Raw genomic sequence first — 26,455 nt, forward strand, 5'->3', positions numbered from 1 at the left:
TTTGATTTTCATAGTCTGTGTGTTCAGAGTACCTTTTTTAGTTGTATTATGTTTAGTTTCCATTATTGTTTTGGTCAAGATTCTAACTCTGTATTGATTCTTAGATTTCCCTTTATGATGGAACAAGTTTTCACTTTTCAAATCAGTGAGTTGTTCTGTTTCTCTTTATGATTGTCTTTTTAAATTAAAAGAGTATTTAATTTGTTAAAATATCAGTTCATTACGGAATATACAAATGACAATCTGTAACCTTTACTCCAACACTAATCAAATAATAACTAAAGTACTTAATTTCTTTTGTGTCAGTATTATAGAACCCCTTTAGTAACTTAAGATTTTATCAGTAGGCAAGATGCAGCCATGTCAAAAGGGATAATAACCTTTCTATCTCTGCTTTTCAGTATGTTCTTCAACATCCAAGTAGTCCTTTGAACTTGAAACTTCTATCCACCATCATCCTTGGATCCCTAGCTTCATCAATCTCCTGTAATTAATCCAATACCATCAATATGATATAAAGTAGGTAATTTTTTCATCCCGAAGTGCATAACGTTGCATTTTGTAACATCAAATTGCTAACCATTACCCTTTACCCACACAGTTTATTTAGATCATCCTACAGGAAGTTTACATCGCCTTTTATCAACTATTGCCCTCGTCAGTTTTGTATAATAAGCAAACAAAGGGATATCCTCTTCTTCCTTAAGTCATTAATTATAGGGATTAATACATTAATCCCTATATGATTAATGTATAAATTAAATTATAGTGACCTTAACATGGAACCTTCAAGCACTCCAACACACCAGAGAATATACTATTCTATGGTGTGTGTGTGTGTGTGTGTGTTGGCTACCCCTGTACATGCCACCAACCTCATTCATTTCCATTTGCTCCAACTTATGGAAACGTTTTCTGTGAGATATTCCCTTGTGAAGTGTCATAATCTTGCCATTTCCTTTAACTAATTCTGCTGTTATAAACTATAAGGCATTACTGGTAAATTAAGTATCATAAATTGCAAATGTAAATATATACTTTTGATTTACTTTATATACAATAGTTTGCTCAGGTCTTCATTTTGTAAATTGTATCTAGATGGGTATTAAAGTTTTAGATTCCAATAAAATAGATTTCATTTTACTAATGATTCTGCTGTTTTACTATTCTTGTTATGCATATTATCCTCATTATCTCATTTGTAAGTTAACATTGATAAGAGAGTGTGTGCTGGAACCTAAACCAAACATTAGTTTTTAAAAATATAAATGAATGAGAGTTGTAATTTGTCCTGATAATGATAAATTATATTTTATTTGGTCTCTAGATCAGGGTTTATGGAAAAAATAAAATATAAAAAATAAATAAAAATACTCTGTGTGTGTGTGTGTAAATTTTAAAGAAATAAATGTGCAAATGTACTGCTTATAACAATCTTTCATGGGTAAAAGTCACATTAAAAAGCATTCCATTAGGTGTTTCAAATTATATATCAATTTTTATGCATTGATCTTTGTACGTGGAAACTTCATTGCAGTATGAAAATTCATTGTCGGAGATCTCAGGGTCGTCGCCAGATTAGATCGCGGCCTGAGGCAAACAATTAGATATCGCCCCTGATGGATTATAAGACAAAAAATATAAGAAAATCTCCAATTACTATTTTGTTTTTATTACAAGAGAAATGTTAATGCAAAACAATTAATTAAATGTTTGCTCTACAGGAATATTGCACATTAAAACTGTTTATAAACTTTTCTAAATTTAAATTATAAGCTATGTCCGCTTCTATCGATATAGTTGCTAGACCAACCAATCTTTCTTGGGTCATTGCTATTCGTAAATAATTTTTAATCAGTTTAAGCTTGGAAAAACTTATTTCTGCACTTACCACGTTAGTAATTCCTGTTAGCGTAGCGACAGCACATACCACAATATGGCTGAATGAGCACCCTTATTAAGCCGTGCTGTGAAGCAGGCTGCCTGTATGCTACACCCTGTCGACGGTACTGGGAGATCTACATGTACATGCTAAATAATCAGATTTGCTACAACAATAAGAGAACATCATTTATGTTGTTGATGAAATTTTACATTATAAGGAACATGGGCATCTGTTTTGTGACATTTGAAGCATGTTGGTAAGCTCAGTCTCATCTAAGACACTGACATGATTTATCCCTTGTTTACAATGCATTTGCTCAACTATATTAAAATATTGCCAATAGAAAAATATGTCACTGACTTACAATGGATTCAGCTTTCTGTTTCAAGTATTGGAATTCCAAATTGCTTAGGCAAAAATTCATTACAGTAAACAAACTGTAGAAATGGAAACCCCCCCATCCAAATATGAAAATTCATTGTAGGAGGCCTATATTTTCTCTCCTTTCATCTCATTCACTAACCACTCCATCTCTGCAGAGACTTATTCACCAGTCTTCAAGCAGAAAAATAGAGTCCTCACACACACACTTGCTAACTTCCAGGAGGGTGTCTCCATATTCTCCTTTCCTGTCATGTATTGAAATGTTTCTTCACCATATATATACTCCATAAAACCCCCATTAAAAGCAGATATGACTTCTGTCATATCTGCTTTTAATGGGGGGATAGGTGGAATGGATTTAATGGGATAGGTGGAAAAGCAGATATGACTTCTGTCATATCTGCTTTTCCACCTATCAAGTAAACATTTGCAACTTATAAACCTTCAGTCTTTCCTCATAGGGAGTACCCCACAGACTAGTCACCATTTTTGGTATTTGCCTCTGGATCCTCTCCAACACTTTCACATCAAGATGTAGCTATATCACAACCTTATAAAGACCACCTTATCCCTGCTTGTCACTGTGTTCATTATCCAAGTGATCCTTTCAGCTATTTTGTTCTTTTTGCCTTTCAAACTTCAAATCTCTGTCCATCATCCTAAAATCAACAGCCTTGTCAGTTTTCTACAGTCCATTTCCATCAGTGTAATGTGCAGTTCATAATATTTTGATCTCACAATACATAACCTGAACTTTGTTACATTAAACATTCATCCATCATCCTTTGTCCACATAATCAGTTTGTTTAAATTATTCTGCAGCATCTTCTACATAATCTGTATTAACCATTGTCCTCTTTGTTTTGCATTCTCTGCAAACAGTTAGATATTCCTTGTTAACTGATAAGTTAAATAGTACAGACCTGTGGAACACGATGGGTCACCTACCTTCTCTTGGATTCTATTCTCATTTGTCCTATTATTCAAGTCATTACATCATTCATCTCCAGTTTAAATAATAGTTCATCCTCAGTAACAACAGGAATTTATTAATCATTATCTAAAATAAAACTACTACTAGTTTTTCTGAACGTAATTTCTGAACAGAAATTTCGACATGAACAACTAACTCTTTCCATTTGATTCATTTCTATTTTTGCATCAGTCTTTATCATATCAGTCACTATAATTTATCCACTCCACCATTAATACTCTTCCAAGTCAGTGATTTTAATTATTCCTTTTGCATCTGTCATCATTCATCAATATTCATTATTCTACCATAATCAATCTTCTTTTTACTTGCCATGTAAAAAATTGGATTTCATTTTAGAATTCTCTGGATTTCCTTTAGCCTGTTTAGCTAATTTTCTTTCATGGTCCAATTTTGCCTTCTTTACTGTGCTATCATACCTCTTGCTAGTTTTTATACTGTTTAAGCTTGCTTTTCCCTTTATATTCCTTCCATAGCAATTTAGCTCTTGCTTAATGGTGCTGCTAATTCATTTAATTTCCAGCTGGTTTACCTTTCTAACCTTAGGTATGCATTCTAATACTTTCCTCAAATGTCCCTTGATCATTACCCATGCACCTCTATATCCTTCCCTTGTGTTTGTGCCATGCATTGTTCCAAGCTGTTGCCTAAGTGTAGTTCTGCATATACTTTTAGTCAATTACACATGCTTAGCCATCTCAGAGGAGAAGACTGCATTATCATTCTCCTCCATCATATGCTGTTTCAGCTAATTCTCTTGGAAGTCGGTTCCCATGCTTCAGCACAATTTTACTAATAGAAAAAATCATGTAGGTCATGCAGTTGCTTTCAGGTTACCATATCATATGGTATTTCCAAGAATAGTTTTGGAGTATTCTTCACAGGGCAACACTTCTAGCCTTCTGAATAAGAATTTGCAGGTCATAATCTGCTTGGTTTGAGAATCTAATATTCAGAATCATTAATTTTGCTAGGAGTTTGTCTTTGAGGTAAGTATGAGAGTGAAGTTTTTGAGAGTGTGGCATTAGATTCCCCTTCTGCCACTTCTTGCCCTACTCTTTTCTTTCTTTTCTGTGTTCTTGTCTTCTCTCTCTCCTTTTATAAAGATCTCTTATACACATTATTTTAATGTCTTTCCATAAGCCATGATTTGCTATTCAAGAAAATTTTCAAGTTTGTGAGAATATCCCTGTAAATTTTCTTCTTCATGCTAAGTAACCAAGACTGTTACTAATGAGATGTCGAAAGTTTTTTCACTTGGTTATACTATAAATTAAAGATGTCAAATTATATTCTTGGTTTAACCCTTTATCATGAAGTATCTTCATGACTGGGCTACTAGTATATAGAGGCTAATGACTTCACATCTCTTGCCTTAATATTCCATAATACAAAGCATACCTTCTTTCGGACATGTATAATGTACTTAAACTTTGTTTATACTTGGATAAAGGATGAAACCAAGAATATAATTTTTTTGGAATCTTTAATTTATGTTCTAATGAGAGTTCTTGCTACAGAACTAAACTATCATTGTCATATTTTTAGCCAATGGCTAACCTCTTTATAAAAGAGATAAAATACTGTGTTCCCTTAATTACAAAAAACAAATAGTACTATTCCTTTCCTTTATATGCAGTGCATATCTGCATATAAAGATAAAGTACTAAATAAATATAATATCCACACCTTATTCAAACTGTATTTGAATCCAGCAACCTTTCTCTGCCTGCCAGAGGATAAACTATCCTTTATCATATCCAGAAGTGTACTTTATGCCATCTGACTTAGTCTACTATGGACACAGGAAGATTTCTTAACATTCACCTTGGAAAATCCAGAAATGTCAGCTACTATCGTTATGTTGAGTTGGATTTTAACGGTATTGATACGAACACAAATTGTTAAGAAAATAACTATTTATTAACTTCATCATCATCATCATCATCATCATCAAATTCCTGCCATGTACCCTCAAGGGGTGTACAGGATATGACAGTACTATATGAAAAAATTACATCATTACTAACTTCCTATCTACAATTTTCCTCCAAATCAGTCTGTTACTTGTCAAGACTCCAACATTATCAGATCTTATATTTCTATCGTCTAAGGCACTTTGTACCGTATCAATCCACCTATATCTTGGTCTTCCTCTGGGTCGTTTTCCTGCCAACCTGGCAGAGAACACTTGTTTTGCTAATCTTTCCTCTCCCATTCTATTTAAGTGACCATACCATCTGAGATTAGCTCTGCTAACGCATTCCTGGATGCTGACAATGTCAAGTTCTTTCCTAATATCCTCATTTTTAATATGATATTGCCATTGATGCCATCTGTTCACGTCTCCAATCCTTCTCAGGACTCTCATATCTGCGGTCTCTAGTCTTTGGTCAAGTGTTTTACTTCTGACCCAGCTCTCAGATCCATAAGTTAAAATTGGTTTGAACACAGTCTTGTATACAGCTAATTTAGTGTTCCGACTAATTTCTTTCTTATTCCATATGAATTTATTCAATTGACTTCCCACGATACCAGCTTTGCTGATTCTGTTGTCTATTTCTATATTTAGTTTACCATCTTCAGTAAAAATTGTGCCTAAGTAGCTGAAATGTTTTACTTGTTCCACAGGTTCTCTATTCACAACACAGTTGACATTTTCAATGATTCTGCCTATTTTCATTATCTTTGTCTTTTTATTGCTGACCTTCATACCATATCTATTACAACAGCTATTCAATTTAGTCAGAGAATCTTGCAGACTTGTAGCGGATTTATTTAGAAGTATAACATCATCCGCATAAAGCAAAGAGCTGACAGTAACATCTCCAATTTTGATATCAGGTTTAATACCACATTCCTTCATAATGTGATCCATATAGATAATGAATAACAGAGGGGATAATGTACATCCTTGTCTCACACCAGATTTAACATTAAATCATCTTCCTGTACTTCCTTCAATTCTAACTGCTGACTCACAACTCAAATAAAGACTAAGTATTGCTTGATATAATGCCCCATTGACACCATATAACTGCAGCGTATTGAATAGCTTCTCCCTTGGCACCTTGTCATATGCCTTTTCCAAATCGACAAAACTTAAATACAGATCTTTGTTATATTCCCATGCTTTCTCGACTATTTGTCGTAAAGTGAAGATCTGATCCTGACAGCCTCTATTTGGCCTGAATCCAGCTTGTTCTTCACCAAGCTTTTCTTCCACAATTCTTCTCAACCGTTTCTCAAGTATACTTGCATAGATCTTGCCAGGAACACTCAGTAGGGAAATACCTCTGTAATTCTCACATTCAGTTTTATTTCCCTTTTTATATATGGGTACTATGAGAGCTCTACTTCAATCATTGGGAATTCGTCCCTCTGTCCAGGCTTTCTGAACTATGCAGTGCAGCCACTGTAAGACTCTTATACCACCATACTTCAGAATTTCTGGTCGAATGTCATCTACTCCTGCTGCCTTTCCACATTTCAAGCCTTTGATGGCTTTTTCTACTTCAAGTATGGATATGTATTCCTCACTGCATGCCTGGTCAGTGTTTTTTATCACTGTGCTGTCATCACTGCTTGTTTCATTTAGCAGTTTTTCAAAGTAATTACTCCATACTTCAAGGATATCTTTTTCTCCTGTTTTCATTACACCTTTATCATCTCTAATTCCTTTTACGGCACTCTTTCCTCCATTCCTAAGCTTCTTCAACAACCTCCAGAATATTTTGCCACCTTCTTGATATTTATTTTCTATATTCTTGCCAAAGTCCTCCCATGACTTTTGTTTAGCTAGTTTTACACACTGTTTAGCTTTCTTACATTTGTCTCTGTATTCTGTAAGAGTAAAAGCTGACTTATTTGCCAGGAACTTTTGATATGCTTTCTTCTTTTCCTTCACTGCCTCTTTAACTTCCTGTGTCCACCAGGGAGTTCTGATTTTTCTATCCTTGCACACAACCTCACCACATGCCTCTCTGGCAGAATCAATCAATGTTTCCTTCAGAGTTTGCCACTGAATCTCCAAGGTTTGATTCCTGTTCTCAAACTCTTTCATTTTCTTTTCAATAATATTTCTGTATTTTAGTCTACAGTTCACATCTGAGAGCTGCTCAACTTTTATTCGCTTTAAAACTTTCTTACATGTTATTCTTTTCAATATGAAATTCAATTTTATCCTGCTCAAGACTAAATAGTGATCACTTCCAATTTCAAATCCTCTGTACACTCTGGTGTCCTGCACCAGGGAGAAAACATCACTATCAACAATAACATAGTCAATGAGACTTTTCTTATTCCTAGCCTCTTCTCTCCATGTGAATTTGTGCACATTTTTATGTTGGAACATGGTGTTAGTAATAACCAGTCCATGTCCTGAGCAGAAATCCAACAGATATTTGCCATTATTATTAGCTTTGCTCTTTTCTCCAAATTTTCCCAAAATATTTTTGTATGTCTCACAATCATTTCCTACTCTACTATTTAGATCCCCAACAAGGATCAACTTTTCCTTTTTCATTGTGTCAGTTGCTTTTTCTAAAGCCTCAAAAAATTCCTCCACTTCTACCTTAGTAGAACCTTCTGTGGGACCATAGGCACAAATAAGTCTCATTGTCCAGTTCCCCATTCTCATATTTGCCCACATTACTCTACTTGAGACTGACTGCCATTCAAGAAGATTAGCCTCGTATTTTGTGTGGAATACTATGGCTACTCCTTCTTTTCCTTGATTGTCATTGCCTGAATATAACATTTTGTATTTATTGCTCAGAAAGATCTCACCAGTTTTGGTCTTTTTTGTTTCAGTCACCCCTATTATGTCGATCTGGTACTTATCTAATTCCTCAGCTAGCTCCATTTCTTTGCCATTCAGGCTTCTTACGTTGATAGTACCGATCTTTAACTCTGGTGATGTTGAGTTGGGGTTTGTTTTCAGATTTGTTCCAGTAGCTGACTTTTCGCTGTTCGCCCTGGTTCCCTGGCGAAAACAACGGGGGCCTTGTTTAACCGGGCGACGCCCCAGCCGGCATGAAATTTTGTCATGTTGTACCATCATTTTTTATTTCGGTTTAACCAATAAGAATACAATTTGGTCGGCTAAATCCCAAATTGCCAGCCCATCCTCGTTCGTTCAGTATCAAAGTAGATACCCAACAGGGTGCACCACGAGAAGGTGAGGATTGGACATTAGGTCAGAAGCCGTGGTCGGTTCTCCGCATTCCTTTAAAGGCTATGTGGAGGTCTCCTCTCAGTTATACAGCTTTGACCCTTAAGCACCCCTATTTATTAACTTAAAAGCTAATATTTCGCTGGTATTATATCCAGCAACTTCAGAGCACACAAACACAGTTTGTTACAGTAGTGAGACAACCACAATCCGGTGTAAGAGTGAAGCTAGTATAAGTAATTGCAGTGTGCAACACAAGATTAAAGTCCTAATTATGCACCATCTGAGTTATTAAAAAAAAAAAAAAAAAAACACAGTATGTATTGTACCTCTCTTTGAAACCATTAACAGACAAAGCACTTAAAACTGACTCAGGCAACCCAGTCTATTTATTCATCACTCTCCAAGCAGAAAATCTAGTCCTCGCACCCTTGCTAACAACATTCTTACCAAACTTCCAGGAACCTCTTGTTCTGCTCCCTTTAGCCAAGTGTTGAATCATTTCTCCTTCATCAATCTTATAAAAGTCTTTAAATAACTTAAATGTTTCTATCATATCCCTCTCCCCTTTTCTGCATATCAACCAACTTTTGCAATCCACAAACCCTCAATCTTATCCTCATAGGGAGCATTCCATAGGCTACTCACAATCTTGGTCACTCGTCTCTGGATCTTCTCCACCAATTCCTCATCCCCAAGAAACCCAGGTGACCAGACCTGAGCACAGTAATCCAGATGTGGTGGTATCAAGACTTTATAAAGAGGAATGATAACTCCCTTATCTCTGTTTGTTAGTGTGTTCTTCAATAACCAAGTAATCCTGTGAGCAACCTGGCTACTTTAGCTGTGCGCCCTCTAAACTTCAATTCTATCTACTACTATTCCTAAATCCCTGGCTTCATCAATTTCCTGTGGTAAGCTCACTCCATGTGGTACATAGCTTGTAATTTTTTCACATTAAATTTACATTCATTGTTTTGCCCGTGCCGAGTTAGTCGATCTCTGGCACGGGCAAGCGGGTTTTTCCTCCCGGAAACTCGGGTTTTTCGTCCCGTAAACTCGAGAAAATCGACCGTAGAACCCACATTATTTCAGACATTAAATATATTGTGTTAGGGTTAGGGACCATGAGATGGCGGCACATTTGAGCCGTCTCTCTTCACTGTGTACCGCTTAATTAGTGATAGCCTTGGGCCATCTATCTCTGATTGGTACCAGTGGAGATTGAACTGCCCACTCAGTCTCCAAATGTTAGATAGGGCTAAATGGCCTCGCCTACTCCCGTATACGGGAATAAAAAGGCGTTAGCTGATTTTTTTTTTTTTTTTGTTTTGCCCGTGCTGTCTAGCCTATTCAATTAATCCTGCAAGCTGTCTATATCACTTTGATTAATATTACCCTACCTAATTTTGTATCGTTAGCAAACAGCTGAACATCTCCCTTCAAATTATTTTTTTAATCATTTATGTACAAAATAAACAATAGTGATCCAAGCACACACACACCTCTGCAACACACCATTAGTCACCTGCCTTTTGGATTCTGCTTTTCCATATGCCACTTTTTGGTATCTGTCCATCAGCCACCCTTTGATCCATATCACCAGTTTCATATCCATTCCCATTTGTTGTAGTTTGCATAATAGAGTTCCATGTGGTATCCTGTCAAACGGCTTTGCAAAATCCAGCAGTATCATCATGTAACCATTCCCTTTATCCATCTCAGCTGTCACTCTATTATAAAAATGTTGAGAGATTACTAAGGCATTGCCTATCCTTCACGAAGCCATGCTGTACCCCCTCGTAAAGTATCATATTCTTATCCACCCATTCCTGAATTCTCTTTTTGACCTACTTTTCCAGTACTTTTACCACCACTCCTGAAATACTGTTTGGTGTATTAATTTTTATGGCTATTTTTGTTTAGGAATACCCCTTTTTGTATAATGTCATTGGCTTTTTATTCACTTTTTTAGGGAATTACTGAAGCTTTAAACACAGATACATGAAGAATAATTTTGGACATGACTTTGGAGGAATGACTTTGGACATGACTTTTGGACATGACTTTGAGTTGTATTCTTATTGTATTCAATAAGAATACAACCAGTTCCTGGTTGTATTCTTATTGAATGACATCTAGCACATGGTGATATACATTTGTATTACTGCTGAAGTGTAACTGAAAGGAAGGGGGGGGGGTGGAAATGTGGAGATAGAGAGATGCAAGAGGTATGTGAATTTTAAAACCTGAGTTTTAAGGGTGGGCTAAGAATTCTTTGGGAAGAAGGTGAAAGGTAGAAATTTTTGGGGAAAGGAGAAGGATAGAATATGATGGAACAAGATTAGGGGTAGGAGTAACGGGATGTGAGCCATTTCGACAGTACGTCGTCTTCGAAGCTCATGGGAGGAGCGGACAGCATGCCATTTCGGCTTGGTGTTTTTGTCTTGGGTGTATCTATTGGTCAGAGTCATGACCTAATTATGTTTGGAGCTTCCAACTCTCAGAGATTATATAGGGACGGTGAACGTTTATTGAGTTTTTGTCATATTTTATGGCTATCATATTCTAAGCATTGTTTCATTTTCCTGTATGTCTATTGTTATGGCTTTGTCGATTTGTGGGCGTGTGCTTCTGTTCAAGAGCATGGACTGCTATTTCTGTTTTTCTTTTGGTTATTACGTTTCTTATTGTTTAAATGTTCTGGAATTGGTATATTGCAGTCATAGAAGTGTTCCTGTAATCTTGCCTATAAAGATCTGATTGTGGGATCTGTGTAGGTCACAGTCTTGTTGGCAAGGAAATTTGTAAACTACATTGTGGTGTTCTAGTATTTCTTTATATGTATGAAATTTTGTAGGTTTAAGAAATGTTGCCAATTTTTGGTTCGTGGCAAACACCAACTTATAGTCAGTGGGTTTAAAAACATATCTGTAGGCTTTGTATGTGTTGTGAATATATATGGCAGTTTGATAATTTTTTGTTGGGAAGCTTGTTTTGGTTGTTTGATTGTTTTGGTGGATTTTTGCTATTTTGTTGGTGTAATTTATTAGCTGTGTTGGGTAATTTTGGTTTTTAAAAATCTGTTAATTATTTTATTTAATAAAGAAATTAACACGATTTTTAAAAACTGAAATTACATATTCTACATCAGTAATTTCATTCACCTCTGTAACCTCCCTATCTTCTACACTAATTAAAATTATCCTTTCTCCTACTTGCTTGCTACATAATGAAAAACCTCTTTGGGATTGCCTTTCACCTCTTTGGCTAATTTCTTCTCATAATCTTATTTTGCCTTCCTTACCATGCTGGTCATCTTTCTCCTTATATATCCTCAATTTTTTTTTTTTTTTGGTGCACCTCATACTTAATTATACTACTCGTCCATCTAATTCCTAGCTGATCAATTAAAGTTAATTCCAACCCAGCAATTTTAACAACTGTTTATCCATTGAATAAAAGTTTAGTCCTGTCCATTGCAGTTTGATTTATTTTTAGTGCTGATTGTTAGTGCTTTGTTTTATGAGAAGCTGTATGTGCTCTGAAGCTGATGATTTAAAATCCAGCAGAACAATAGCAAATTAAATATAAAAAAAAGTTTTCGGTGTTTGATAACATAAAATGAAACAGTAAGCAAGGAAGAAGGGTAAAATCATTTCACTGCACAAAGATGATGATGAGACACACTCCGAACCACAGACCAATATGTGTATCCTAAAAATTATAGTGACAATTGCAGTAGAATTCCCAGAGGATTGGTATGATTTTTTTTTAAGACAGGTCATGTTTTAGCAGTTTAATTTGCATATTACAGTTGTGTGACAGATATGGGGGTGGGTCTGTATATGATAGGAACTTTTACATTTAGGAAAAAGGCATTTTCAGTTCAATCATGTAAGATAAATATTTTTGATTTAGAAATTAACCATTCATTCTAACAAAGAAAGAAAATAGCATATTATACATATATATGAATGTTTGTAAGACAATTGCTTTACTACTTTGTATATAACCTAATTTTTTATGTTAACATAATATAGCATAATTTGCTGGCATGGTTGGCCGAGTGGATAGTATATCCACTCTCCAGCCGAAAGGCTGTGGGTTCAAATCCTGTCGTGGGCATGGATGTTTGTGATTGTCTGTGAAAATGCTAGTGGTGATGGTGGGCAGTAGATGGTGTTGGTGTAAATTATGATAATGGCAGTTGTGGTTCACTGTAGTTGGTGGATTGAGTGATGGAGATGGAGAATTGTAGAGTAGGTGCCCTGAACATGCCAAACCTCAACAAATTTGGATGCATGAAACTGCCCCAAATTTGGGAAACTTTTATCAAAAGAACTTCAGCCCAAAGGCCAAGAACTATCAATATAGCCCGCCAGGGGGCACCATCAGGACTTTAGGAAAACGCTAGCGTCCTAGCCTCAGTCTCATTTGTTGTATTAGTACTTGTGTGCACGTGTCTTTTTAGTAAGTTCCCAAGAAGATGGCAACGTAACGTTCGCCGAAATATCGGAAAGTGTATATTAAAGTTTATTTAATCTATATTTCCAGTATACGCTGTCAATTCCTTAAATATTAGTTATTACAAAAGATAATATGATATAAAGATGAAATTATACAACTTAGTATCACCTTTATATTTATTTGTGAATATGATTTTCTTACCAGGTGCTTAAATTTTTAATTTGTTTCATCACTTATAGAATTACTATTGAAAAAGACACTAAGGTTCCCAATGCTGCTATATTTACAGTAAACAAAGAAGACCATTCTTTGGGTAATATGATAAAAGCGTAAGTAACCTTATCATAAGCTTATCCATTAACAACATTCTGTAAAGGCTAGAAAAAAAATTTTTATACATAATAGAAGGTAAAATGAGATGTAGCTAAATAGTTTGTTCTCTACTAAACATATTACTATGACTGGTAATGTGTCTGATGAAAATGTCGCAAGCTAATAATAGAGATAGTAAATTAAAGATGTCAAGAAATTATAATCTTGTTTAATCCTTCATCCAAGTGTAAGCAAACAGTTTGTGCATGAATAGTAGATAGTAAAGCTTATTGAGTGATGGAACTGCTCTGCTCTCCTACCAAAGGCAAAATTACATCTAATACCGAATTTTTTATTATATAAAAAGGGAGTTTTGAGACATACCCAACCAGGTAATTTTGGAGCCAAATTTGGCTCCAAAATTGCCATCTTCACTAAAAATTGCACTTAAATAGCTAAAATGTCTGAATTGTTTTATAGGTTCTCCATTCAGGATACAGTTGATGTTCTATTCTTAGTCTGTCTTTTTATTGCTGATTTTCATACCAAATTTTTTATAGCAGTTATTCAATTTAGTCAGGGAATTCTGCAGACTTATACTGGATTTATACAGAAATATAACATCATAAAGGAGATTAACATCTCCAATTTTGGTATCAGATTTAATACCACTTTTCTTCAGAATGTGATCCATAGAGGTGATGAATAAAGTGGAAATAATGCATACCTTGCCTTTGATCCAGTTTAACATTAAACTATCTTCCTTTATCTCCTTCAGTTTCGAAATGCTGACATGCAACTCAGACTAAGAGGGTGGTCTGAAAAGTCCTCGGCATAATGAAAAAACAAATTTATAATTTCAAAATTATTTTTATTTTTCAACATAATCTCCATTAAGACTAAATACATTTATTCCAGCGATGCTCCAGCATCATTATGCTGTCCCTGTAGTGGTTCTCAGTAAGATCTGCAAAATAACCCTGCACAGCTGCAATCATCTTGATTTGAAGAAAAACGCTGACCAGCGAGAAAGAGTTTTAGTTTCAGGAAGAGATAGAAGTCAGAGGGTGCCAAATCTGGAGAATAGGATGGATGTTCTGCAGATCCCTTAATTTTCCCATTGCCAAAACACTTCTGTGGGCAGGTGTATTGGCCTGATGAAAGATGATTTTTTTCTTCTGCAAACCGGGTCTTTTCTCGTGAATTTTTTCGTCTAGTCTCATTAAAAGATCGGAATAATATTCCCCAGTTATTGTTTTATCCTTTTGAAGATAATTAATAAACAAAATGCCTTTAGCATCCCGGAACACAGATGCCATGACCTTTCCTGCTGATGGAACCGACTTTGTCTTCTTTGGTGCTGAACAACCGGCTTCTGTCCATTGTTTTGACTGCTGTTTGGATTTTGGTGTGTAATGGTGAATCCAAGTCTCATCCATAGTAATAAATTGACGCACAAAATCAGTTTTATTCTTGTTAAAACGCTCCAAGCACTGTTTAGAGATTTTCATGCGAATACATTTTTGATCTGCTGTGAGCAAGTGCAGCACCCATCTTGCGCAAAGCTTTTTCATTTGCAATTCTTCATGCAAAATATATCCTACATGTTCTTTAGTCTCGACAATTTCATGCACTTTGACTCGCCAGTCATCCAATACCATATCATGCACTTGATCAATGATTTCTGGTGTTGTTACTTTTTAGACGTCCTTCATGTGGATCATCAAGACTGTACGGTCATGTTTAAACTCGGCTGTCCATTTCTTAATTGTCGAAAATGAAGGAGAAAAGTGCCCATAAACTTTCATGAATTTCTTTTGTTGTTAAACCGTCTACAAAGAATTTTATAACCACATGATACTTAATTTTATCCATTTGAAGGGATACAGACAACACTTTTGCTTCAGACAGCTGTATAAAACAAACTACTTGATCGAATGATTTGCAATTTCACATGGATGCTTATGACAGATGTACCAACTTAGAATAAAAAAAATCTCTTCCCGATAGTGTTGCCATCTGTGGTCGAGGCCGAAAACCTTTCAGATGACCACCCTCGTGTATACATATATAATATTGCTTTAATAATAAATTTAGTTTTATTCTTTACCCAAGTGTAGGCAAACAAAGTTTGCACTACAGGACTGAGGCAACTCGCAGCAAAGGTGTACCAAGCTCCCATCACTCCTTGTCTCAGTATCTCCCATAATGCAAAGCACATCTCCTGCGGACATTTATAAAGCTGTGCATTAAGGGAAGGGCCACTACCCAGACCGGTTTCGACCTTTATTGAGGGCTCATTAGTGGGAGGCAGACCCAGAAGTGGTAATACTAAGGTAGAAGAAATGGAGAGGTCATATTTACTTATACAAGTTGCCAAAAAGTGTTCCACCTTATTATTATGACTTCTCCATTGCTTCTGCCTTAGTATCACCACGTCTGGGTCTGCCTCCCACTGACGAGACCTCAATGAAGGGTCGAAACCGGTCTGAGTAGTGGCCCTTCACTTAATGCATGGTATTATACATGTCTGCAAGGAGATGTGCTTTACATTATGGGAGATACTGAGACAAGGAGTGATGAGAGCTTGGTCCACCTTTGCTACGAGTTGCCTCAGTCCTGAACTACTTCAGGTGCAATTTATTAACTATAATAAATTAAACTAAATTTATTATAGTCTAACCAAGTGGAAAATAAACTTTCAACATATTACTCAACATAAAGTTCTATTTACGCTATAATAACTACACCATTTTGAATAGGTTTTTGGCACCTTTGTAATATGCGATTTCCAATCTTACACAGAAAGCAATAAGAAAAAAATGCAGTATAAAGTTATATAACTGTATATATGTATGTCCTGCATTCAGAGAAACATCTGGAATGAAACATTTTTTAGAATAACAAAATGAAATGGTACACATAAAGGGAGGATCAAATCACATACTGGTCCCTTAGAGACAACATTAGAAGATTACCATGAAGGCCAGTGGGTTCAGCCATCCTGGCTGCACCCACTTATTAAATCTGTAAACAGGACATCATGGAAGAAGTTTCTAGAATCTTTTGACCTGTTGTGTAGGTCTCCCAAAATCATAGGTCAGTTAAGATAATTATTGTATACTTACAAGTGGTTATAAGACTCTTGTGTTCAGAATGTATATATAATGACTTCTTCTCCTTCTCTCCCGTAGTCCTGAATGGACCGTTGGGTCATTCATGGCTGGTAGGTGATATTCTTTGTTAGCCTCCTCCAATCATCTTGATGCCAGTTGAGAAAGGGAGGAATTTGTCCATTTTTTGATGTTATCAGTCCATTTTAATCGAGGTCGGCCCCAAATCCTTGGTCCTGGAACGATTCCTTCTAGTGTTTGCTTTGGAATGCCATCAGCCCTCTCCACATGTCCGAACCATTTTGTCTGTCTTCTTCTGATGACTGTCAGAATATTTTCCCTTCTTCTCCCGTCTATTGAATCGATCTGTTTTCGGATATTTGCATTGGTTTCGTGAGCGGTATAGGGAATTCTCAAAAGTCTTCTGTAAGTTTTCATTTCAAAAGACAGGAGTCTCCTCTCATCTTCCCTCAATAAAGTCCAGGCCTCACAAGAGGATAGAATTCACCAAGGTGTCAATTAGTCTTAGTCTGGTTGTGATTGCTATTCTGTTATCTCCCCACAATGGTTTTAACTTTTGTAGGGTTGCCTACAAAAGTCAAAACTTTTGTAGGCCATGGTTGCCTTAGTAATTTTGTATTTAATGTCAGTTTTTGAACGATCATCTTGACTGAACGTGCTTCCTAGATAAGTTAACTTGCTTACATTCTCAATTTGTTTATTACCAATTTGCATCTTTAAGAATTCAATGTCTGATTTTGAGGTTATCATTGTTTTTGTTTTTTGTAGGTTTATGTATAATCCATATTTTTTTTTAATGTTCCGAAAACACGGCTGGTTATCTCTTGTAATTCTTCTTCACTTTCTGCCAGAAGATCGATATCGTCTGCAAAATGTAAGTTATGTATTCCTAGTCCACCAACTACTATTCCAGTGTCATACTCATGAAGGGCTTCATCTATGATGACATATTCCAGAAAACAATTAAAAAGAAGAGGGGACAAGATGCATCCCTGTCTTACCCTCCGTTCTGCCCGGAACAGTTCACTGTTGTAATTTTTAATTTCAATTCTCATATCAGATGAGGAATAGAGATTTAATAATCCTAATGATTTTGTTGTCCATACCATAATGTTCTAAAATTTTCCCTAATGCCTCATGCCATATTGAGTCGAAAGCATTTTGAAGGTCTAAAAAGTTGACAGATTATTTTGTTATGTTCTATGTGTATTGTAAAAATATGGTCGATTGTACTTCTGGACTTCCGAAAACCCACTTGTTCATCTGATAGTCTGCTCTCTATTTTCTTTTCAATTCTTGACAATAGTATTTTTAATTGTATTTATAAAAAAACATAATTACTAATTTTTATTTTTAATGTGAAGTACAAGTGAATGAATTTAGTATTGCTTGTTAGATCAGATATAGAAATGGGTTGGCATTTGTCTACTGATGATATCATAACCAAATTATTAAGATCTTTGCAATTGATTTGATCAAATGATTCATTTATTATTTAGGATAAGGTTATTAAAAAGGTTACAGCTAAATAACTGGGAGTAGACCTTCATTTATTTAATAAAGAATGCTGAGAACTAAGGGATACTGGTATCCATTACTAAATTGAATCATGGATGCTCAGTGGACAAGGATGGGGTGATAATTCAGAGGCTAGCCAACCACATTATGATCTGTGTTGGCATAAACTAAATATATGTTATTGATATCCATGGGTTAAGGTTTAAATTCTTGAAGGACATCATGCTGGAGGTTTAATGGACTATTAACAGCACTAAGAAAATATTAAAAACTAATTTTAATGCTTCCAGTATTTCATCTCAGTCACTGAGATGTCTTCAGGGAGTACAAATAACATTTGTAATACTCGCAAAGACAACACAGTACTTAATGAAACATTGACTCTAAAGTCCTATCTAGGTGGTGTTTTCACTATGGGCATTTGTAGGCAGTCTAGGATGTAAACTGGGACCTACAATTACTGTTTCATATATTTGTTTAAATTAGGTTAATTTCTGAGTGCTGCTGCAGATTCCAAAAACAGTTTTTTTTTTTTTTCCCGATTTTCTATGCTGGAGCATGGTGGTTTTCTTCCAAAAGATCCTGTGAGTTGTATCCAATACTAGAAGATTGGACTGACCATAGTCATGATTGCAGATGTAAGATTTCTGTTCATATAAATGGATAGTAGCTAAACTACCAGTCTGTCCAAAATTAAAGCAACTTGCAGGAACAGGGTACTTTATATACTCCAGGTGCTGAGAGAGCGAGAAGGGAGTTGATCTTTGGTAGATTAGATAAAGGTAGCAAGTTTCTGATGGGACTTAAAAGCTGTGTAGAGGTTATACTTTTTTAAAGACCTGACGATTTTTCCCAACGTGCCATGGACATAGGGGATGGTGATGGCATTTCTGAAATCCTTCTGAAGCGATGGCTGAGGAATGGGGGACAAAGTGATTTTTTTTTTTAATTCTGTAATCACTGTAGCCATTGGATAGCAAGGTGTTTGTATATGGTTGAGTTCAGTTGAAAGATAGGTTCCACTGGAACAAAGATTATAGGCTCTATTGGTTAGTTTTAATGATGCCATATTGTTGAGATGGGCGGTGGTGGGAAATTTGGGAATGTATCTGCCTGTGTGAGTGGGTTTTCTATATACAGTGAAGGAGAAGTTACCATTCAGAAGGCATGTTACTAAGCTGTTTAGGAAGGGTAAACTATTGTTATTTGCTTCAGTTTTTTTCACTTATACTATATATTATAAATTTATATACTATAAATTTATAATATATACTATAAATTAAACATGCCAAGAAATTATATTCTTAGTTTCATCCTTTATCCAAGTGTAAGCAAACAAAGTTTGCCCATGGAGTAACTTCACAACTGGGCTTTGTGTATATAGAGGCTAATGACTTCACATCAGTTGTCCTAGTATCCTGTAATGTAATGAACATATCCTTGTGGACATGTATACTGCTATGCATTATGGGAAAGGCCACTACCCAAACTGGTTTGACCTTTATTGAGGTCTCATCAGTGGGAGCCAAACCAAGAAGTGATACAAAGGTTAAGTAATTTAGAAGTCATATTTCCATATACAAGTAGTATTATTAATTTATAGTATAACCAAGTGAAAAAACTTTCAACATCTATCTCTAATCCAGAGTATTTTAATAATAAGTTGTGATGCCTTTTGACTGCTTGTATATGGAAATATGACTTCTGTATTACTTCAACCTTTGTATCACTTCTGAGTCTGTTCCCACTGACGTGACCTCAGTAAAGGTTGAAACTGGTCTGGGTAGTTGCCCATTCCGTAATGCATAGCATTGCACATGTCCGTAAGGATATGTGTATTGTATTATGGGATACAACTAGCCCAGTCGTCAAGTTACTTTGTGCACGAACCCTGTTTGCTACACTTAAATAAAGGATGAAATGAAGAATATATTTTTTGGCATCTTTAATTTATATTGTTATTTTTATTTTCCATTATAAACTGGATTCTTGGATGTAGACTATTCAGGTGACTGAAGGAGTCTAATGTGTCTGGGCCAAAGCCAAATAGAGAACACATCTACATTCTAACAGATAAGCTTAGGCGTTGATGGTTATTCATGACATATTTTTCATGGTATTAACAACACCACAAACACTTTTATCAACAAAGATGTTTTATTAATGCTAATATTTCACTGATTTTCAACTCTGCATCATCAGAGCACAACACACATGTAAACACGACAGTGAGTGAGTGAAACAATATAACTGCAAAAGACAAAAGATCTAAAGTCCTATTTTTGGTGCCCTCTAACGAAAAAAAAAAAAAAAAACAGCAGTTATCCAGGAGTTTTTCTTAGGATAACCGTCTCCCAAATTTTTGGCAAATTAATGCAACCATATTTGTTAAGGTTGGGAGAATTCTCCAAAGCCATTGCTGACTCAAAAAATAATCTTTCAGATCTATAACGACTCCTAAATAGCAAATTCATTTTCCTCCATCTAATCCTGTGTGAAGGAGTGTCCAAAGTGTGGTCTGCCAGTCCCGACTTGCCATAGTAATAGTAGCGAATGTATCTTTCATGTTCTTCCAGGCGGATGTTCACTGATCTTCCTGTTTGCCCATAATAGGCCAAGGCACAGTCACATGGAACTTCATACACTCCTGGGTGTGCTAAAGGGTGAAGTTTATCCTTTGGCGAGTGGATCAGAGTTGCCAGCTTGACATGAGGTTTGAAGGTGGTGCGAAGGCCATGTTTCAACAATACTTTGGCTATCTTTTCCGATGTACCTCTGATATAGGGAATAGAAATGGTCATGTTGTATTCTTGTGTATTAGGGGAGGGCAGAGTAATGGGCCTATGTAGTATTTTATCTATTTTGTAGGGATTATAGCCGTTGGCTAAGAACGTATGGCGCAGGTACTGGAGTTCAGTAGTCAGAGCTGTATCGTTAGAACAAATGGCTCTGGCTCTGTGTGTAAGTGTTTTTAAAATGCCGTACTGTTGGACTGGATGATGATGTGATTGTTTATGTAGGTATCTTCCTGTGTGTGTAGGCTTTCTGCAAATAGAAAAGGATAGTGATCCATCTGAAAGGCAGGTGACTAATGTGTCAAGAAATGGTAAACAGTTATTTGATTCTTTTTCTACTGTGAAGTGAATTTTGGGGTGTTGGCTGTTTAGGTAGGTGACAAAAGCATCCAAAGTGTCTTGTCCATGGGGCCAGATGGCAAACACATCATCTACATAGCGCAACCACACTTGTGGCTTGTATGTAGCTGTGGTATGTGCTTTGTTTTCAAAGTGTTCCATGTAAAAACATGTGTTGTGCTCTGATGATGCTGAGTTGAAAATCAGCGAAATATTAGCATTAATAAAACATCTTTGTTGATAAAAGTGTTTGTGGTGTTGTTAATACCGTGAAAAGTAAGTCATGAATAACCACCAACGCCTAAGCTTATCTGTTAGATTGATGATTCTGCATGGAGAAGATATTGTTTACAAAGCGCGACGGTTCGGTAAGTTGAAACTGAAATTGTCCAGAAAATTGAACCGGTTAGCCTTCCTTAAACGATGCCGCGACAATGATATTATTCCATCTTTTCTGAAATTCAAAGAAAAGTTGCAATCGGCAAAGGCACATCGCATTTATCGACGGGAGAGTTTAGCGCTTCTTCGAGAACAAATCGCCGCTAATCACATAGAGCTTAGTAAGCTAAACAGCTCTATCATAGCTCTACAACAAGAACTAATAAACATGTTAAATCCTGAAATATGGACTGTCCTACAGCAGATCTCCGAAGTTACAGCAAAAAAAGAATTCACAAAAGTTAAAAGCAAGCACCTAAAGAAATTTGAACTACTACAACAGTGCCAACATACGAAGTCCCGACCGCAACTACGACGAGACCTCGTGGTCGTAAACCTATCGTCGGAAACACTCACTGAAGAAGCCAAGAACGCTCTCAGTTTAGGACATAACTTTGCCGTCGCGCCCAAACAAATTCCTAAACTCGAAATTATGATGAAAGTAGAATGGGGTACCCACGATCTTCCACCAGCAATGGCCAATAATGTGCAACTAGACATAGCAAGTATTATAAACAAGGCTAAGCCACCAAAAAGCAGTATGTCACTTAAGTAAATAACTGCCCTAAAAAAGTTATATAATAATAAAAATATTATTATTACAAAAGCCGATAAAGGAAATGCAACAGTTATCATGAATAAAGAAGAGTATAACAGAAAAATGCAAGATCTCATATGTGACGGTTCCACGTATCAAATTATACATCGAGACCCTACGATGACGCAAAAGAAAAAAGTCCGAAAATTACTGAAAAAAGTGACATCATGGCCCAAAGAAATCATCAGGAAAATAAAACCAATTCATGTTAAAACACCCCGTATTTATGGATTACCAAAAATCCACAAAACGAATATTCCCCTACGCCCTATAGTTGATAGCATAGATAGTCCCACATATAAACTGGCCCGGCATTTAGCTAAGTCGCTTGCCCCTCTTACTGGCAACTCCTCTACTTTTGTAAAAAAAAATTCAATCCATTTCAAAACACTGGTTAAAAATCTAATCCTAAAAAATTCGGACATAATGGTTAGTTTCGATGTCACCTCCCTATTTACCAATGTACCACTTATAGACACCCTTGATTTAATCAAGTCTGAATTTCCCCCAGATATTTTTTAATTATTTCAATTTACCATGAATGCAGGTTACTTTACATGGGGGGGGGAATTCTACAAACAGATTAATGGTACTGCTATGGGTTCCCCCCTCTCTCCCCCGTTAGCAAATTTTTACATGGAACACTTTGAAAACAAAGTACTTACCACAGCTACATACAAGCCACAAGTGTGGTTGCACTATGTAGATGATGTGTTTGCCATCTGGCCCCATGGACAAGACACTTTGGATGCTTTTGTCACCTACCTAAACAGCCAACACCCCAAAATTCACTTCACAGTAGAAAAAGAATCAAATAACTGTTTACCATTTCTTGACACATTAGTCACCCGCCTTTCAGATGGATCACTATCTTTTTCTATTTACAGAAAGCCTACACACACACAGGAAGATACCTACATAAACAATCACATCATCATCCAGTCCAACAGTACGGCATTTTAAAAACACTTACACACAGAGCCAGAGCCATTTGTTCTAACGATACAGCTCTGACTACTGAACTCCAGTACCTGCGCCATACGTTCTTAGCCAACGGCTATAATCCCTTCAAAATAGATAAAATACTACATAGGCCCATTACTCTGCCCTCCCCTAATACACAAGAATACAACATGACCATTTCTATTCCCTATATCTGAGGTACATCGGAAAAGATAGCCAAAGTATTGTTGAAACATGGCCTTCGCACCACCTTCAAACCTCATGTCAAGCTGGCAACTCTGATCCGCTCGCCAAAGGATAAACTTCACCCTTTAGCACACCCAGGAGTGTATGAAGTTCCATGTGACTGTGCCTTGGCCTGTTATGGGCAAACAGGAAGATCAGTGAACATCCGCCTGGAAGAACATGAAAGATACATTCGCTACTATTACTATGGCAAGTCGGGACTGGCAGACCACGCTTTGGACACTCCTTCACACAGGATTAGATGGAGGAAAACGAATTTGCTATTTAGGAGTTGTTATAGATCTGAAAGATTATTTTTTGAGTCAGCAATGGCTTTGGAGAATTCTCCCAACCTTAACAAATATGGTTGCATTAATTTGCCAAAAATTTGGGAGACGGTTATCCTAAGAAAAACTCCTGGATAACTGCTGTTTTTTTTTTTTTCTCGTTAGAGGGCGCCACAAATAGGACTTTAGATCTTTTGTCTTTTGCAGTTATATTGTTGTTTCACTCACTCACTGTCGCGTTTACATGTGTGTTGTGCTCTGATGATGCCGAGTTGAAAATCAGCGAAATATTAGCGTTAATAAAACATCTTTGTTGATAAAAGTGTTTGTGGTGGTGTTAATACCGTGAAAAATAAGTCATGAATGAACACATCTACATATCTTAACCAAATAGGTCTGAGTGGGACTGAGTCTATGGCTCGTTTTTCAAAATTTTCCATGTAAAAATTAGCAAGAGGTGGGGGGGGGGGGAGAACTCGTGACAGTTTCCTCTGTAAATTTTGTTCTTACAAGAGAAATAACCAGACTTGATGACAAAGGAAAAGAGATCTAAGATATCGGGAGAAGAAAAAAAAAAACATTTTTTAAGAGTGTTAAGGTGTTGTTTAAGGGAATATTGGTAAACAGTGAGGTGATGTCAAAGTTTGCCAATTACTTTGTATTATTTAAAGTTAGATTTTCAAGCAAGGATTAAAAATGGTAGAGTTTTATATATGTATATGTGTTCTCTATTTGGTCTAATGGCCCAGGCACATTACTCATTCTTCAGTCATCTGAATAGTATACATCCAAGTATCCATTTTATGATGGAAAAGGAAAATAACAATAGTTTACTCTTTCTTAGACGCTTTAGTAACATGCCTTCCGAATGGTAACCTCTCCTTCACTGTATATAGACCCACTTACACAGGCAGATACATTCACAAACGTTTCCACCACCACCACCACCACCCATCTCAACAATATGACATCGTTAAAACCAACCAATAGAGCCTGTAACCTTTGTTCCAGTGGAACCTCTTTCAGCTGAACTCAACCATATACAAACACCTTCTTATCCAATGGCTACAGTGATTACAAAATTTACTGTATTAGTAAGTCTTTCATGCTTTTTAGTTTTTATATTGGTTAATATTGAGAAACAGAGCTCACACAAATATGATGTTGAAAAAAATTTTCAGCATCCTTGTGGAGAGCTGGATATTCGGCTTGGGCAAAAATCCAAAATTCCTTGAATTATTTCAGAGAATTTCATTTTTGGAGTACTCTCCAATGACAAGGTAACTAATTGTTCTTCTTGTAACGAAACACAACTCTATGTATTAACTGTCAAATGGATTTCGTATCCAGTCATAATTATGTGCATTTAAGGAAGGAAGGTAACTTAATCTTTTCTTCCAGTATTGTTAAATGTTGTTATAACAGAAATAATTCCCTCAACATTTTTATTATGGAATGAAAGAAATATCTCAACTGTATTTTTTTCTGATTGCAGTTTTTCCAAAGAGATATTTTTTCACTCATAACCATGTCACCGGCAGACACTTGTAACCAGTTTGCGGAACACCAGTTAAGAACCATTGGTTTAGATCATAGGTTCCCAAACTTTTTTGGGCCACTGCCCACTTTGGAAGACATACATTTTGTAACGCCCCCCCCCCCCCCATTATACACACATATATACATGCTCTATTTTCTCATTGACATAGAAAATTGACATCTATTTCTGTCTGACATGGTAAATTTTCAAATGATTAAATAATTGAAATCGAAAATTGATAAAAAAAAAAAAAAAAATTGATCGTGTAAGACGGGCATAAGATGAATTAAAATGCAATATTTAAATTTTAAATGATTATCTAATCGCAAAATCACGAAAAGAATTAATTTTTAAATATATATTATTAATTTCTTCTATAAAGAACCACCGACCCCTAGACTGCCTGAACGCCCCCAAATACTTCTGATCCCACTATAGCCCCCCCCCCCCCCAGAAGGCTTCAGTGGGGGGGTACCACCCACTTTGGGAACCTATGGTTTAGATGAACACAAATTGTACATTTTCAATCACAACTATGGTCAATTTGGCCTTGCAGACCATGTATTGGATACAACTCACAGGATCTTCTGGAAGAAAATCACCATTCTTCACTATAATAAATTTAAAAAGGAAAAACTGTTTTTGGAATCTGCAGAGGCACTCACAAATCAACCCAATTTAAACAAAGATGGATGCATAAAACTTCCTAAAATTTGGGAAACAGAGATCTCAGTTTACATCCTAGGCCATCTACAAATGCTCATAGAGGGTGCACCACCTAGATAGGTCTTTAGAGTCACCTATGTGTTTCATTAAGTATTGTGTTGTCTTTGTGAGTCTATTACAAATGTTATTTTTACTTCCTGAAGATGTCTCAGTGATTGAGATGAAATATTGGAAGCATTAAAATTAGTTTTTAATCTTTAGTACTATTAATACTCCATTGAACCTCTAACATGACATTATTGATAGTTTGACATACAGAGTGATCAAAATGAAAATATCCCTGTTTATGGCCTTGTGGAGTGCCAAGCAGTGATTGAAACATTGCAAAACTTTGCAGGAATACATTGTGCATCATGCAGAAGTGATATCTAAGAGGGTGGGGAGTAATACAAAAGCTCACCACCAGGGAGACCTGCATGATCTACTGAATATAAATATAGTAATTTTTCTCTGTGTGTGTATGTGCAAGAAGGAGAAAAGCAGCACAATTAGAAGTAACACATTTTTATTCACTTCTGATATGCATTCATGGATTACTGTTGTGCTGCCCTTCTCAATAAGGCATAAACTGCATCTTTTGCACAATGTACTGCTTCAGAATGCTGCTGGTCGGGACTGATGTTGCACACATGCTTTGTTATGCTGTCTTTCAGCACTGGGAAGTTATCAGGATG

At 36.2% G+C, this 26,455-nt stretch overlaps 1 protein-coding gene across 1 annotated transcript in view; it reads left to right on the top strand.

The window, feature by feature from the left end:
- Window positions 1-26,455, top strand: part of Polr2J (DNA-directed RNA polymerase II subunit RPB11) — a 144,795-nt gene that overhangs the window by 13,079 nt on the left and 105,261 nt on the right. Inside the window, exon 2 of the mRNA XM_090410417.1 lies at window positions 13,146-13,235. Within this exon, the coding sequence (XP_090266543.1) occupies window positions 13,146-13,235 (90 nt within the window). The remainder of the gene's footprint in view (window positions 1-13,145; window positions 13,236-26,455) is intronic.

Source organism: Typopeltis vanoorti, chromosome 2, assembly GCF_054136105.1.
Source record: "Typopeltis vanoorti isolate ZY-2024b chromosome 2, IOZ_Tvanoo_1.0, whole genome shotgun sequence".
Taxonomy (NCBI): domain Eukaryota; kingdom Metazoa; phylum Arthropoda; class Arachnida; order Uropygi; family Thelyphonidae; genus Typopeltis; species Typopeltis vanoorti.